General features: G+C 39.2%; 1 protein-coding gene across 9 annotated transcripts in view; it reads left to right on the forward strand.

Annotated features, from left to right (window-relative positions):
- The window catches only part of RHBDD1 (rhomboid domain containing 1), a 164,414-nt gene that overhangs the window by 32,296 nt on the left and 114,319 nt on the right, over positions 1-17,799 (forward strand). For all 9 annotated transcript variants that reach the window (XM_054479322.2, XM_054479318.2, XM_063648023.1 and 6 more), the window contains exon 3: positions 1,499-1,631. In XM_054479322.2, coding sequence (XP_054335297.1) covers positions 1,499-1,631 — 133 coding nt within the window. The remainder of the gene's footprint in view (positions 1-1,498; positions 1,632-17,799) is intronic.

Raw genomic sequence — 17,799 nt, forward strand, 5'->3', positions numbered from 1 at the left:
CCCCGAAGAGGCAGCCAGGTACAAACCTGGGAATCACATGAATCACTGGGCAAAGCTTTGAAAGACATGCTATTCGGGAGAGGATTAGGCTGTTTCAACCAGCCCCCTTTCATCTCAGGGTGTTGGATTTCCAGCACATTTCCACAGTTATTCTTGATAAGTACAAGCGAGAAAGGTTGGGGAGAACTACATAGGTCCAAGGCCACCTGGAGAACTGTCCTGCATATGCCTCTGGATGACTTCGTTAATAAATGCACCACACCCTGCCATGGCATGCTGGCCATATTTTAGGAGCCATGATAGTCACTCTGCATAACCTAACCAATTTAATTTATGCAGCAGATCCACGTGGAGATGGGATTGTCTTTATTTTATTTTATTATTTATTTATTTATTTTTTGAGATGGAGTCTCGCTCTGGCGCCAGGCTGAAGGGCAGTGGCGTGATCTCGGCTCACTGCAACCTCCGCCTCCCAGGTTCAAGCGATTCTCCTGCCACAGCCTCCCGAGTAGCTGGGACTACAAGGCGTGCACCACCATGCCCAGCTAATTTTTGTATTTTTAGTACAGACAGGGTTTCACCATGCTGGCCAGGATGGTCTCTGTCTCTTGACCTTGTGATCCACCCACCTTGGCCTCCCAAAGTGCTGGGATTACAGGCGTGAGCCGCTGTGCCCGGCCTTGATTTTATTTTACTTTTTTTATTTGTAATTTTTTTTTCTGACCACCTGCTGACTGTTGAGAGATTGTCTTGATTTTATAGATGAGGAAGCCAAGACCCAGAGAAGTGAGGTTACTAGCACAAGGTTACCCAGCTAGGAAGCGATGGAGCCGGGACTTGAGTCCAGTCTACAGATTAGCTGTGTGATGCATTGTCTCTCACCTTCTTCCTCACTAGTTCCTTTTTACAGATATTTCATGGGACCAAAATTGCCAGCAGAATTTAAATTAGCTGTTCTAAATATTAGAATGTGAAGGAGAGGAGAGAAGTAGTCCTGAAACAAGGAAATCTAATCCTTCCTTCTGCTTTTCCTGACATCCTTCCCCTTTCCTTCCAGTTTGCATCCTTATGCATCTAACTGTGGGAGAAGAAAGAATATATGCCCTCCCTTCAACATGTTTTTCCATAGAGGCTAGAAAAATACATATTACTGGTATTTTTTATTGAGTTAAAATTTATATAGCATAACTATTTTATAGTGTACAGTTCACTGGCATTTAATACTAATGATAGTATTTTATTCACATGTTAGGTATTATGTATTTAGTAGCATACTGAACACCAATATGAACTTCTATATTTAGAAACATCAAAGGAGTGACTGCCTTTAGCGTTGTCTTTTTACTGAATGCAGGGTTGTAAGGAATAGGGTATGTTTTGAAGCACAAAGTTGGATGTAATCGAATAATCATTTTCACTTTTAATTAGCTTTCTTTGTAAATGTCGATACTCATACTTTTGGATTGTTGATATTTGCATGTTCTTCATTCTCTTTTAGGAGTTTTGTTTGCTTTGAAAGTTCTTAACAACCATTATTGCCCTGGAGGCTTTGTCAACATTTTGGGCTTTCCTGTACCGAACAGATTTGCTTGTTGGGTCGAACTTGTGGCTATTCATTTATTCTCACTGGGGTAAGTGTTTTCTTTTAGGGAATACAGTTGAAGGACCTGATGTTCCGTGGAGAAAAAAAATTGCAATAATAATGAGGTAACCAATTGTTTTTCACAGTGAGGTTTATTCTTTATCTATTAGGACAGAATCAAGCTTAATAGTTTTAATGTCAGATATTTCTGGGTTTGAATCTTTTCAACTATTGAGCTGTATAATTTTGGGTCACTTGTCTTAACTGAGTTGCAGATTCCTCATTTTTTTAAGTAGGAGAACCTGCTATACAGATTTGAGGATCAATATTAACCGGCCAATCAGCTGGTTAATTCTGAAAGCAATATTCCAAGGAAGCACATAGAAACCACATAACTATAAAGATTAAAAAGCTATAAGGTATGTTGATCTAATGCTTTTTTTTATTATTATTATTATTATTATTATTATTATTTTTTGAGATGGAGTCTCACTCTGTTACACAGGTTGGAGTGCAGTGGCGTGATCCCAGCTCACTGCAACCTCCACCCCCTGGGTTCAAGCAATTCTCCTGCCTCAGCCTGCCAAGTAGCTGGGATTACAGGTGTGTGCCACCACGCCCGGCTAATTTTTGTATTTTTAGTAGAGTTGGGGTTTCACCATGTTGGCCAGGATGGTCTCGATCTCTTGACCTTGTGATCCGCTGGCCTCGGCCTCCCAAAGTGCTGGGATTACAGGCATGAGCCACCGCGCCCGGCCGATCTAATGCTTTTAAGCCATTTTAGCTGTCAATTGTCATGGTAGTAGAAGTTTTTAAACAAAAGGCTTTACTTAACGCTCAAAATGTGAAATGGATCAGCTTAACGCTCAAAATGTGAAATGGATCAGCTCTGAAGTCTTTTGGGTTGAGAAGTGGGATGGGGCCCCTTTCACCCTACTCGCATGTTGCTATGGCTTCCTCAGAGGAGGCACCTCCACAAAACCCTAGAGCTCCAGGAACTACAGTTTCAGAACTGCTGATCTAGATGAATTTTTTCCCTTACAGAGAAGGACTTTGAAATTCGGAAGGTTAAGAGACTTACCAACAAACAGTTTGTGGTAGACACCAGCCTTGTGAGGATTCAGGCCCCCTGACTCCTGTCTGGGGCTCCAGCCCATTGATGCTGCACTTTCTTCTTTGGTTCCTTTCTCTGCTTTTTGTTTAGAAAAAGGAGGATAAGTTGTGTTATTTTTTCCACCTCTTCCACCAGCGTCACTTTCCTTAATTTGCCTTGTACAACTGGAAATGCATAATGTTTGTTTTTACTGTGGGACTGGGCGTTGGTGAAGGGTGAGATTCAGGAAGGTTCAGAAAGAAGGAAGATTTCTATTTGCTACTGTTCTTTACAGACAGTTTTTATTTTGGTTTTGATTTGTGTGACTGTTGCTGGGTGTCTTACCTTATTTGAGAGTATTCTCATGGGGCTGTGTGTCAGCCCGATAACTCCAGGTCCTTCTTTAATGCTAATTTCCCATCACGGGCAGCCACTGGCAGCTGGCCTATAAATGACAGTGACGTGGCCCCTGAGTACCACTCATTTACAATTGTATTGCTACTTTTGACAGTTCCACGAAGAAAGCCTAACAAAATCTTCCAAGTTTTCTTTGAGAAAGCATCCAGTAATGTCTATCCCTTATCTGAACAGCCCTCTCTATACCTTGTCACTCACTGCTCCCCTGACTTGCTTGATGTGACTTGGTTCTCTGTGTCAATGATAGGCTCTTGTATGTGACTGGCAACACCCAACATTCATATGAAAATCACTCCCTCTGCTATTTGAACTTTTATCCTGTGATGAATCCATTGAATAACAGTGCATTTAATATTCTTATGTAACTATTTCTGAAGTGCTTTTTATGCATTTCATTTTTTAGGGTTCCCCCAACTTACATGGAAAAGACATGGTTGCATTTTTGTGTCATATGCATATTGTGTGGAGGCACGGGTAATTCTGAGCTTGGGAAGTAAATGAAATTTCCTGTCTTTGAACTTAAAGTCTTTTGATTTTTAAGATTTGACTGCTTTGAATGATACACTTCTAATATACAAGCATCTACTTATGCATGTATCCAAATAAAGACTACGCTAGACACTGGCCCAGGAAACCTAAGCAGTGAATGCTTCTTTGAGACGGATCTTGGAAGAATGGCTGAAACTAGAGCTCTCTTTGCAATGCATTGTTATTTGCCTGATGGTTGTCAATTAGAATTTTCATTGGGAAAACACTGTAAATCTTTAGAACAAAGCTTGCTTTATTGCAGGACTGTATGGGCTGCCCTTTGGGAGGAAAAAAAAAATCTGCCAAAGCAAACATTTGGTGGACCTCTGTGTTTTATGAAAGCCACGGAATTAGTAATTTCCCCCAGTTACAGAGTTTCATGAAGGAAAGTCACCCCAAATAGGCATCGTGAGGAGTATGAGGCGTGTGGACTTGATGGCAGAGTGAAGCAATCTCCCTCATTCACGTGGTGCTTTTGCTTCTCACAGTCTCTGTGTGTACTTACTTCAGAGGTTGCTCTGCTTCACATCCGGCTTTCCATTTTCCTTCATGTCCTGGGACCCTGATAGGTGATAGTGTCTGAAGAGGTGTCCCAGGAGGGAGATGTGCAGGCCACCTCTGGTGCCTCCTTCCTAGACCGGGCTCCTGTCCCTTCCCACCTCCTACCCCCACAAAGATTCTGTTGATGGGAGGAAGGGGGATATGTTGCCTGGTTTTATCTTCTAGCCAGATTATGAACCTCTGTGTGTTCTCCTCTGAGCCTTAGGCTGTCTAGACAGAAAACCAAAGTGGAGAATCATGAACATCACCCAGAGTAAGACAGCCACTCAGCGACTATGCTAGAGGAAAGCGGTTGAATGTGAGGGGGCCAGGCTCACATACTGGCCGTGGGACCTCGGGCAAGGTACACAGCCTCTCTGAGCCTCATTTTCCTCACCTGTGAAATGGGATATTACTTACCTTCTCAGTTTAATAAGTCAGTTTTAAGGAGTCATATGCAAATGACCTCTTTGTAAACAATAAGAAGTACTCAACCCTTTTATTATGAAATAAATAACTGGATGTGTACACTGTTCCTAAATAGAATCACACCTAATTTCTTTTTCTTTCTAAAATTAATAAATCAGCTGTTATTTAATTTTGTTTGTTTGACTTACACTCCGTACTTCCCTTTGCTCCTACTTGACTTTTTTCATCCTGAATGACAGCAGTCTAAAAATGCCCATAAGCCACTCTTAAACACTAAATAAGCAAGCCTTGGCTGCATTTGGACCCTGGGGTATTACAGTTGACCCCTGAACAACTTGGGGTTTAGGGGTGCTGAGCCCCCATGTAGTTGAAAATTCGTGTATAATTTTTGACACCCTAAAGACTTAACTATCAATAGCCTACTGTTGACTGAAAGCCTTACTGATAACATACACAGTCAAATAACACACATTGTGCATGTTATGTGTATCATATACTGTATTGTTACAGTAAGCTAGAGAAAATAAAATGTTATTAAGATCAATCATAAGAAAGAGAAAATGTATGCACTATTTGTTAAGGGGAAGTGGATCATTATAAAGGTCTTTATCCTCATCTTCACATTGAGGAGGAGGAGGAGAAGATGCGGAAGAGGAGTTGGTCTTATTGTCTCATGGGTAGCAGAGGTGGAAGAAGATCCTCATGTAAGTGGACCTACATAGTTCAAACCCATGTTGTTCAAGGATCCACTGTATTTGGTAAAATATGGCAGCTGAAAGCATTACTCGCTAGGCTTTAGTTACTGCTTCATTGCTAATATTTGACAAGAATAAAATTACTTTGACCCAACTAGAAACTCTTTGGCTAGATTGATCAAATGAGAGAAAAATATATTTAGTTTTTTTACTTGTTTCAATTTTTTTTTATACAGATTTTCAATTTACTTATTTTTCAATTTAAATTTTATTTTCAATTTATTTTTCTACTTGTTTCAATTTTTTTATTTTCAAAAATATTTATAAATTTATAAATTTTCAAACATAAAGAAAAGTCGATGCACCATTTGACAGTAAGTTGTAAACATAATAACTTCACCCCTAAAAACTTCAGCAGGCATCTCTTAAACATAAAAATATAATTTTACAAAACCACATTACTATTGTCATGCAAAAGAAAATTAACAGTAATTCCTTAATGTTGTTTAGTAATTGGTTCATGTTCAGATTCTCCTAGTGTTCAAAATGTCTTTAATAACTGTTGTTGTGGCCGAAGGAGAACCAGGATCCAAAATTCACATATTACCTTTGATTATTATATTTATTTATTCTTGTATTCTAAGACGGTCTTCCCACCTTTTTACTTTTCCATGAAATTGACATTTTAAAGATAATCAGATCTCTTGTTTTGTAGAATATCCCACACTCTAGACTTGTCTGCTTGTTTCCTTTGGAGCTTGTTTAACTTGTCCCTCTATCCCTTGCATTTCTGGAAACTGAAAGTTAGGTCTAAAGCTTAATTAGATTCAGATTAAACTGGCTCTTTTTTGGCAATAATACTCCATAGGGATGATACATGTTGCATTACATCAGGAAGGACATACGTGCCAGGTGGCTCCTATGTTAGGAATTACAAGTTTAATTACTTGGTTAAGGTAGTCTCCATTATAAGGGCACCTTTATCCCTTTGGAATTAGCAAGTACTATATGAGGTGACACTTGGACATCATGCAGATAACTTGTTACCAGTAACTTTTTGTCTAGATCAGTGGTTATCCTTGTCTGTTTATTTTAGGGGGAGTTATAAAGGATGACTTCCTCATTGGTTATTCTTTTTATATTTGTTTGATGAGATTAATCCAGAGTTGGGGGTTAAGACCCCAAGGCAAGGAATTGAGGAAGATGAATGTTTGTCAAAGGTTGGTCTTAGTTTTACGGACTTCAAGCTTATTTGGTTTTATGGGTTCTCCTTAGGAAAAAAGTACAAAATTGCACAAAAAAGTAAAAATTTTAAATGAGAAAGGGAAAGATAGTTCATAAAATTTTAAGAGCTGACAAATATTATAAACATTATTAAATCCATACAAATAATATAATATTAATTCCCTGACACACCTCTGTAATATTTTCCCCCACAGGTTTTGCTGCATGCTTTTTGATCTCTTTTTCATATGAAAATAATCTGGTAATAGTATTTCCACAGAGAGAACATCATGGTGGCTCAAAATTAGTTTTCTATTATTAAGAGTTTAGAAGAGCTTTCTTCACAGCTCATCATGTAAATTTTTAGAATCACTGTCCAACTTTGGAAAGCCTCTATCAATGTTTTTTTACAGGCAAGCTATAAAATTTCAGTACTCTTCAAGTTTTTGTGAAATGATCAATATCAAATGTTTTTTGAATTGAATCAAATGTTGTCAATTGACCTTTAGTGGCAAAGTGCAGGTTTTAGTTTTCTTCATTGATCTACTTTGTTCTTAAATCAGCAAGTAATTTAAGTACTTTATTGATGTTCTTATGATGCATTCCTCTTCATTAATTGCCAGAAAGCCAAAGTCCTACTGATTATTTGTTTACACTTTCTGATGTGATTTGCATATAATTTTGTTTGAGAATTATAAACACAGGAATTCTAATAAAGTTAGTTTGCAGGATTCTCCAAAAAGGAAAGGAACATGGTACATTTATAATTGCATATACTGCGTTATCATATATGTTCCTGATGTGGGAGAGCCTCTAATTTCAGTTTTGACTATATGAATGTGAAGTGAGTCCTCTTCTTACAGTTTTACATGCTCGGTGATTGGAAGATTTTTCCAGACACTGGGTCCTGATTCCAGCATGATGGCTTTGCTGCAAGTGTTGGCTGCCACAGGACACTTGAGAGTGCTGTGGGACCGCTGCTCTTGCATCTCCTGTTATTATCCGGGTTACAAATGCACAGTGGGCATTAAGAGTATTTCTGTAAGCCATTTTTGCACTATGAAGACTGGCAGTGACTCAGCTATGCACAGAAGTGACCACAAACCACATAAATATACCATGCCGAACCCAAACCAAATGTATCTTCAACTTAATGTCCCTTTAGCTGAATCCCAAAAATGCCTGGGGCTACTCCAGTGACAACTGATATGGGAGGAAGTGTGACAGAGGGGGAGTTAGAATGGAAAGAGACAGCAGTTTTAATAGGTTGTGGTTAAGATATCTCACTTTCACAAGTATAAAAGAAATATGACCATGTGAGCATGTTGCTGGGACCCCTCCCAGAGCTCTGAAGGAGCCCAGGCAAGTGAGGGACCTGATGCCTCATGAGCTTCTTGGCAAATCTGCATGTTTCTGTTGAGAGAGGGTTGGTGCAGTGATGACTCTGGGGAAGGGAAAGTAATGGAGCTGAAGAGCCTTGTAGACTGCAGGATAATGGAGGAATGAAGAGATAGGAGGTTTTGTCAAGTTTGAAAATGGAGAAAGCTGTGAGAATAGAAATTGGCAGTCAGAGGAGAGGATGCTGGAGTTGGTTTTGCTGGTGACATGGCCCTGAGAATGTCTCTGGTGGTATGAAATTGAGACATGGAGGAGGAAAAGGTCCTGGGAGTCAAGGAGTTGTTCAAGGGGTTGTGAGTTTATGGTGTTGGGTGGGTCTGTTTTCACACTGCTATAAAGAATATCTGAGACTGGGTAACTTATAAACCAAGGAGATTTAATTGACTCACAGTTCCCCATGGCTGAGGAGGCCTCAGGAAACTTACAGTCATGGCAGAAGGTGGAGGTGATTCAAGGTCATCTTACATGGTGGCAGGTGTAAGAGAGAGCACAGGGGAAGTACCAGACACTTATCAAACAACCAGATCTCGTGAGAACTCACTATCATGAGACCAGCATGGGGGAAACTGCACCCATGTTCCACTCACCTCCTACCAGGACCCGCCTTGACACATGAGGAGTATATTCAGATTATGATTCAAGATGAGATTTGGGTGGGGACACAGAGCCAAATCATATCAGGAAGATTATCTGCATGGACATTGACATTACCTAGGAGGACTGTAGGAGGTAGGGTTGGGGGACAAAGAGTGTGAGGCTACTCCGGTGTTCTCTATGGATGTCAGGAAATGGTCTTGGAGGCAGATAGTAGACAGCATCTTTATTAGTTTCTTATTGTTGCTGTAACAAAGTACCACAAACTTGGGGGCTTACAATAACACAAATTCCTTCTACAGTTGTTGTTGTCAGGGTGGAGTTCCCTCTAGACTCTAGAACAGTTTGTAGGGGAGAAACTATTACCTTACTCCTTCCAGCTCCTGGTGGCTGCTGGCATTCCTTAGCTAGGGGCTGCATCACTCTATCTCTGTGTCCAAGGTCACGTGGGCTTCTCCTTTTTCTATCTGTGTTAAATATCCCTCTGTCTCTTTCTTATCAGGACACTTGTGATTGCATTTAGGAGTCACCCTGGTAATCCTGGATGATCTCTGTACCTCAAGATCCTTAACTTAATCACACTTGCTAAATCCTTGCCATATATGGTTACGTTCGTCAGTTCCAGGGATTTGGATGTAGATGTCTTTTGGGGAACCATTATTCAGCCTACTACAGCATAAACAAAAAATAGAAAGTGGTGGAAATTCAGACTCAGAATGCCAATCCCATGTGTCTCAGCCTGTGCGAGTGCACCTCTCTTCCCTCTCCCTGGCATGCCTTTTATTGTCTCCTTGTGAATTCCTGGTTATTCAAAACCCAAATCACGTAGTATCTATTGTATGCTACTTCCCCTGATTCCTCCAGGCAGTGTTAATTACTTCTTTGTCTTTGCTTCTATAGTGTTTGTAGATTTATCTACCATAAGCACTTCCTCCATCATAATTTATCTGTGCTTTTCACTTTCTTTCTAGGCTATAAGCTTCTTTAGGGGCTGTTTCTTGTTTACCTTTGTATCTTAACCATCTGCCTGACACAAAGTAGGCACTTAGTAAATATTTGTTATTGAATGGACATAAGTTAAAGAGCATCAGTTGTTTCCATGGTTGCTGTTTGGCTTGAAATGGCTTGCTAGATTGCTTTATGAACTCTCAGATATTTTTACTTTATTCTTTCCATTATAAGGTGGACTGATATCTCATTGTTTTAGAACTTGGTATCTCACTTAAATGTAAGGAGGTAGTAATCTTGAACAATTTTGAATTAAATCTTTAGTAAAAGAGAATGTTTATTCCCTCATGTGCCTGTGCTTTTGAGATCCTTGTTAAATGTTGACCTAAATCAGTACACTATTTCCCTACCCATAGAGACTTCACAGTTTAGCAAAAGAAACACTAACTACCCACCAAACCGAAACAGAAGGTGGGAACGTTAGTTCAATAAAAATAGAGGAACAGAAAAGGAAAGTAACTCTGATTTGAGAAATTAGGAGGCTTTGCAGAGGACAGGGGTATGTATGTTGAGTGTTTGGAAATAATAGGGCAGATGATGAGATAGACTGCTCTTTGAAAGGGGAAGAGAAAGAACAAATACTAGGAAGCTTGGCAAATTTATGAAATCACAATCTATCCACAAATGCTGGGAGATAAAGCTAGTGGTGTTCCTTCAAATGTGTTCTTTTGACCACTAGTTCCTTGAGATATATCCTGAAACAGGGCTTCCTGGTCAGTAAACTTCAGCTCATGTGGTGTTCTGTGTTCCTGCAAGGGCACAGTGCACATGAACATGTGAAGGATTCTGAAAAGACTGCAGGATGGAAATTGGATTTGCCAATTAGTTTCCTAAATTTACTTGACGATAGTACCCTTTTGTTTTAGCACTGGCATGAAGCAATCTACAGAACAAATGTTCTTCATGGTACATTTTATAAACTCCAAGTTGGGAAGAGGCCAAACCATAGAGAAGAGGCCAAATCATAGAGGGCTTTGGATGGCAGGTTAATAAATTTAGGCCATGCTTGTAGTCAGAATGGACACATGGCTTTGGTTTCTGAGAAGGAAAAGCCATGAATGAATATGTGGTTTAGGACAGGAGACCAGGAATAGTATAAAGATTTGCAGAATTGGTGGCAGGTGTCCATTTACACTGTTGACATAGACAAGAGAAGAAACTGAAGGCTAGAACTAGTGCAGTGACTGAGAGAATCGAAAAGAGCAGCCTCGTGGGAGAGCAGTTTCCAAGGCCCAGTGACAGTTCATGGGCTGTAATAGGAATGACTGGTGTATTGGGAACTTCCTACATGCCAAAAACCATTTAAGCGCTTTATGTGTGTTATCGCATATCATCCTTACACCTACTTTGTGAAGAAGAAATTATTACTTCCACCACTTAAGAGATGAAGAAACTGAACCACAGGAAGTTAACTTATTGTAGCTAAAGATCAGCTAGACCATTGGATAGTCAATATTTAAGTTTCAGCAATCAGGCCCCGAAATTCATACTCTGAACTAGTGGTTCTCCAACTTTTGGTCATAAAACCCATTTAGAGTTGAAAATTATTGAGGACCTCAAAGAGTTTTGGTTTATGTGGGTTATATCTATCAATATTTACCATATTGGAAATTAAAACTAAGAATTAAAAAATTAATATCATAATTCATTAACATAACATAATTTATCAATAATTCATTTTAAATATCAATAGTAAGCACAATATGTGTTCACATAAATAAGTTTATGAAAAATTAATGTTTTCAAACAAAAAATGAGATGAATGGAAATATTTTTGCAAAACTTTTTATGTTTGGCTTAATTAAAAAGAAGTCTGATTTCCATATTTGCTTCTGTGTTAACTCCTAGAGCTATATCATTTTGATTGAAGGTCAATTTGGCCTCATACAGATATGTACTTGGGAAGGGTAAGAGGGATTGTTGTAGTAGCTTTTTCAGATAATCGTGGGTATTGCTCTTTGCACTACTAATTTGGCATGTGGTGGTTTCTTGAAGGTTAGTTCCAAGGTGGAACCTGAAACCATATCAGTGAACCTGACCACGTTCTGTAACATTAAAATCTGTTGATCTGTCTTGAAGTTTGAATAGATCTTTTCCCCATATATGATTTTCTAATATTATGCATTGATTATTTGGAAATATTGGTTTACTGATTATGTAGACTTTGTAAATATTGACTTAATTATACAATATCAAAATATCACATTTGTTTATGTCACCACCGATCTCATCAGAAAACTCTTTAAGTATTGGGAAGCTGTCAAGCTCACAGAGCCAGATAGAAGTTTTCCAAAATTCTAATTTTCACTTCAGTGCTCAGATCTTATCATTGACAACAAATTCATTAGTTGTTTTCCTTAAAGGCTTGCTTTATTTTTTAGAAAATGTGAGCCATTTTCCTTTTTTTTTTTTTTTTAACCGTAGTTGATTAGTTTTTCTTTTAAGTAAACACGGCAGAGGAAAGTGGGGAGGACCCATGAAAACAACGGCTCATTCATCTCACAGCTCAAACCCATAAGTGCTTTTCTTTTTCCACAAGCATCTTTCTTTGCTATACAGCTGAAGTGCTTTATGTTCATTTCACATTTCATCACACGGTGTATTAAAAAGATGTGGACTAATCTTGGTGTTTAATAAAATTAGGAATTTTACCGCTTTGTCAAAGATATTCCTAAAAACCATGAATATGTGTCTGTGAAGAGTACAATGACTATTGGTATTGTTTGGGGCCACTGCCTTGATTCACTTGACTCATGCTAAGGCATCAGCAGGTGTCTCCTTGCTTTTGTGCCATTAGTGTAAATGTCAACATGTTTTTTTTTAAAAAAAGGGCAGATCATGTCTTAATGTTGCTGTGAAAATGGTTTTGACTTTGTGAACCTCTGGAAGGGTCTTAGGGGCTGCTAGTGATTCATAGAGCACATTTTGAGAATTGCTGCTTTAAACTCTGATGCTACCTCTCTAATCACAGGAAGACTGCTTAGCTTGTATGAAAGGAAAGATGGTTATTTGCAACCTGGGGGCTTTCAAGGGAGCTTCATGTAGTTAGGGATGGGAGGGAGAGGGAAGCAGTAGAGTATGTAAAATTATACAGAATCACTGAAATTGCTGGTTAAGAACTGTGGACTTGAACTGTTAACTCTTTGTATAAAGGAGAATGGCTAATAGCAATTTAGAAGATAACTGTAACAATAGCTTCAGTCCCACGTGTTCTTTTCAAACTTTCCCACTCAGCCATTAAGAGGTGGAGTCCAGTTCACCTCTCTGCTAGCTGGGTGGATTTGTGACTTGCTGTAACCAATAGAATCCAGTGTTAAGTATCACATTGCTTCTGAAACAAGAAATTTCTTGCCTTGTGAGCTGAAATGTTTGTCTCTGGAGCCCATGTCAAAAGCATGCAGCTTTCCTGATGTCACCAGGCTGTGAGGAAGAGGCCCAGCCATCAGTGGCATCAAAGCCAGACATGGGAGTGTGTGGCCTTTGATAGAGGCACAAAGTTACCTCCAGTTTTCTCTGTTGAGGCTGCTGACATCATGGTGCAGAGACTGACCACCCCGTGCGCTTCTGAATTCCTGACCCACAGAATCTGTGAGTCCAAGAAAACGTTTCTTTGGTCCCACTGGATTTGGGGAGACTTGTTCTTTGGAAGTGGTAATGGCAACCATGAGTTGAATATAGGAAAAGTAGAATGAAAAGTGTGCAAAGGACAGTGTTGAGTCGGGGAGAGTAGAGTGAAAAGAAGAGAGTGAGAGAGTCTTGGGGACAGATCCATACTGAGTTGCTGTGCTACTGTGAGTCCTAACAACAGCACCCATCAAGTAACAGAGTTTTAAATCAATGGTTTTCAACTGTGGGTTCTAACTCATTAAAAAGATGTGAAATCAATTTAGTGTGTCACAACTGGCATTCCAAAAAAAAAAAAAAAAAAAAGACATAGAAATATTAGTCTTACATATAGAAAGGGTAAGTATTATTTCAAGGACCTTTGATTTCAGCTGTGTTTGTGTATGTGTGGGTGAAGTCTAAAATAAGTTTTTATGTGGGACACAGTACAAAAATTTTGAGAGATGCTGCTTTAAACCGGCTACTAGTTGCTTAAGCTGGATTTAAATATGTGTATGGGTTCAGCATCATTTATTGCCTTCAGTGGAAGAGAAAATTAGATTGCCAGGACTCTGGTGGCAATGAGAACAGGCCATGATCATAGATTTCTGCTAATTTATCGTCTTTTGTTAGAACAAGTACTGTTTGTTCATGAGGCTTACTAATGAGTGTGCCAGCTCTCAAGATAGTTGTCTGTATACGGAAATGTGTGCTCATGGATTTAGACTTCACCTGAGCCAGAAATGCTAATAACAGTTGTTCAGTTATAAACAAAGTTATTAATAAAACCCTTTAAAAATGCAAAAAGAAAGGGTTATCTAGAGCAAAGGAGAAAGTAAGGTATAAAATTTAATACATTTTCCCAAATGAAAGTGTAACATTCCTTTCTAAATTGTTTGAAATGTAAAAGTATTTCTGACAGCTTAGTAGAAAATAAAAACCAATGGATATAGGGTCAAAAGATACATTGGGAGTCCATATAAATAAGCAACTGACAAATATATAAATTCAGCAATACCCAAATTAGTCATTCTTAGAAGAGAAACCTCCTTCGATAGAAATAACCTGATGGATAAGGACTCCAGAATGAATTTTGGTCTTCTCAGAGTTGGATTGGTGTCTGTGGCAGCTCTTTGAGAGGGGAGAAGAGTGGCTGTCTCAGATTTAGGTTTCTAAAGGAAGGTTTAAGTTATTTTTCAAGAAGTTATGTCAATTTATTGTGTTATTTTGGTCAAGTTGAGCACAGATTGGCCTGTGTGTGCATGTCCATGTGTGTATAAACACACATTTGTTTGTTGTCAAGGATGAGCATTTTCTGAAGCATGGTTTTCTGTTTATATTGTAGGATTACATCTTTTGTCTTTGTATCTACTTGGACTGTTGCATTTTTCTAATAAGCTTGGATGACAAGTGTATATAGAATGATACCCTGTTTCATTTCATAGAAACATGTTTTCCTAGCTTGCTAGAGTTCAGTTTAAATCAACATTCCCGGACTGTCCCAAGCAGATTGGTGAAGTAGGGGAAATTTTTCTTCTGTATTTCTTAGATGTTCGTTTATATGTTTCCTCCCTTTCCTCTTCACAGACTCCCTTAAAGGAAAGTTATTTGAGTCATAAGAAAGAGTTAATTTGTCCTGCCTCCCAGCAGGGCTTACAATTGAGCAGAACTCAAGGTGAGAGCAATATTTAACCCAAAACAATGATTCCCTTGAGTTAGATTTTATGAGATGAGGAGAAATTTTGAGGCAATGGACTTTCCCTCCCACTACAATTGGAACTCTTTGAGGGAACAGAGGTGTATTAATCATCTCTGCCTTTGAAGTCCAATTCTGTGGAGAGAGAGAGAAGCCCCAGCCCTGTCCTGAACAGCTGGACAATGATCTTCCCATTCCCTGACCCGCCGTGGGAAGAACTTAGAGCACAACTGGGGACACATTGAGAACAGAAAAGACAGTTTCATCTGACTACTGAGTTTTCTTTAGGTATTCTTTTCAAAGAGATTTAGTGCAACAACTTCTTTTAAAAACTGGTTGAATTACATAAATAAGCCGAAAAGAAAGTAGTGGCTAAGTGAAAAGGTAACCTTATTTCTGAACCTCTGATTGAAAGAACAACATATTCCTTGTAGAAAAGTTGCAGATATACAAATATATGATGAGGAACCCAAACTGCCTATATTAGTTCATTTTCATACTGCTATAAAGAACTGTTCAAGACTGGGTAATTTATAAAGGAAAGAGTTTTGATTGGCTCACAGTTCCACATGGCTGGGGAGGCCTCAGGAAACTTATAATCATGGTGGAAGGTGAAGGGGAAGCAAGGCACCGTCTTCACAAGGCTACAGGAAGGAGAAGTGCCAAGAGAAGGGGGAAGAGCCCCTTATGAAACCACCAGATCTCCTGAGAACTCACTCACTCACAGGAGAACAGCATGGGGGGAACCAGCCCCATGATTCAGTTACCTCCACCTGGCCTCTCCCTTGACAGTTGGGGATTATGAGGCTTCCAGTTCAAGAAGAGATTTGGGTGGGGCCCCAAAGCCTAACCATATCACTGCCCAGTCTCTCACCCAGAGAAAATTAGTAGCATTATTCTCTTACATACCCCTACCCTTGTATGCAACTGTATTTTCAATTTTTTCGTTTAACATGCTATAAGCACAGATAGAGAAGCCTCCTTTTTAATGACTGCATGATGATTTCTCCTGTAGTTCCTTAGCTTATTTTCTGAATCACTAATTTTACACACTAATTTTACTGCCTCATCATTCAGATTATAAGTGAGGATATCTGTCAGAGCATTATTTGTAGGTCTTGGCTCCCAGGTCCGAGTATGTCCTTGGAGTATATTCCCAGAACAAGGTGAAGTGCTGAAACTATTTTCATGTGTCTTTATACACACTGTCACTTACTTTCTGTATGTTTATTCTAGTTTATAGGTCATCAGCACCATATGAAAGTGCTGGCTTTCCCATCCTGGCCAGCTTGAATATTTTCTATAAGTTTTTTGGGAGTTTGATATGTATTAATAACAAAAATTATTCCACTGCTGTTGCTTACAGTTCTTTATTAGTGAAATGGGACATTTCTAACATTTCCTTTTTAGCCAGTTCTATTTTCTTGTCTGTGATTTTTCTGTTTGTGTCCTTTACATATTTTCAGGAAGCTGTGATTGTTCAGTGTTAATGAGTGGTGATCACAAATACCAAGTAGTTCTTCTTATTAGATTATATATAGTAATAGACGTTAACTACACAGTACAATGTTAGGTTCTATAAGTAATAGCATAGATGATGCTTATGAATAATTTCTTTTTTGTTGACATTAATGGATACAGATTTATCATACATCATAGCTAAGAACAGAAAGTGTTTTATACTGAAAGTAAAGAAATGATATGGGCCGGGCACAGTGGCTCACGCCTGTAATCCCAGCACTTTGGGAGGCCGAGGCGGGTGGATCGCCTGAGGTCAGGAGTTCGAGACCAGCCTGGCCAACATGGTAAAACCCCGTCTCTACTAAAAATACAAAAATTAGCTGGGCTTGGTGGCAGGCACCTGTAATCCCAGCTACTCGGGAGGCTGAGGCAGGAGAATTGCTTGAACCCGGGAGGTGGAGGTTGTAGGGAGCCGAGATCGCTCCATTGCACTCCAGCCTGGGCAACAAGAGTGAGACTTTGCCTTAAAAAAAAAAAAAAGAAATGATATGATGGGTTGTTTTTTGTGGGAGATAGAAGACATAGGCTTTATTATTTACTTATGTTTTTTAAGTAAATTCTGTTTTTTTAAACTGGACTTAGATTTGCAGAAAAATTGCCAAGATGTATGGAAACCGCCCCCCGCCCCGAACCCCGCACCTAATTTTACCTCTTATTAATGTCTTTCCTAATTTTTACCTAATGTCTTTTATCTATCCCCGGGTGCCATCTGGGATATCACGTAGTAGTTAGTCCTTGTGTCTTAGATTCCTGTCTTAGTCAGCCATAAACAAATACCATAGACTGTGTGGCTTACACAACAGGAATTTATTTCTCACACTTCTGGAGGCTGGAAGTCTGAGATCAAGTTGCCATCATGGTTCGTTCTTGTTGAAGCCTCTCTTCTAGGCTACATTCTCACTGTGTCCTCATGTGGCAAGGAGAGAGAGAGAAAGCAAGTTCTCTTATGTCCCTTCTTACGAAGGCATTAATCCCTTCACAAAGGCCCCACCCTCCTAACTTCATCTAAATCTAAATATCTCCCAAAGACCCCATCTCTAAATAGCATCACATTGGGAATTAGAGCTTCAATATATTAATTTTGAGAGGACACAGTTCGGTCCATAAGAGTTCCTCTTGGCTGTGACACTTATTTTTATTTATTTCTAATGAGTTATAAAATCATTCCTGAACATCTGCGTGTTATTAACTCTCATTGACCCTCATGTGTTTCAGAAACAGTGTTCAATTAGCCACATGGCGTGGTTTCTAAGCAAGTTTTAATTTAGGTGCATGAACACATATTGTCTTCTGTAATTAGACAGGCCTGCTGTGGTTCCATTTAAAAATGTACACGTCATACACAGAGGTGGAATTAAACCACGTGGATATGAGACATTTCTATACCAACCAGAGGCCACGGAGGACTCCTGCTGTCTATACATTAGTCAGACCTTGTTTAGGGTCTGTTTTACCCAACTGGCCTGCTCAG

This window comes from Pongo pygmaeus, chromosome 11, assembly GCF_028885625.2.
Source record: "Pongo pygmaeus isolate AG05252 chromosome 11, NHGRI_mPonPyg2-v2.0_pri, whole genome shotgun sequence".
Classification (NCBI taxonomy): domain Eukaryota; kingdom Metazoa; phylum Chordata; class Mammalia; order Primates; family Hominidae; genus Pongo; species Pongo pygmaeus.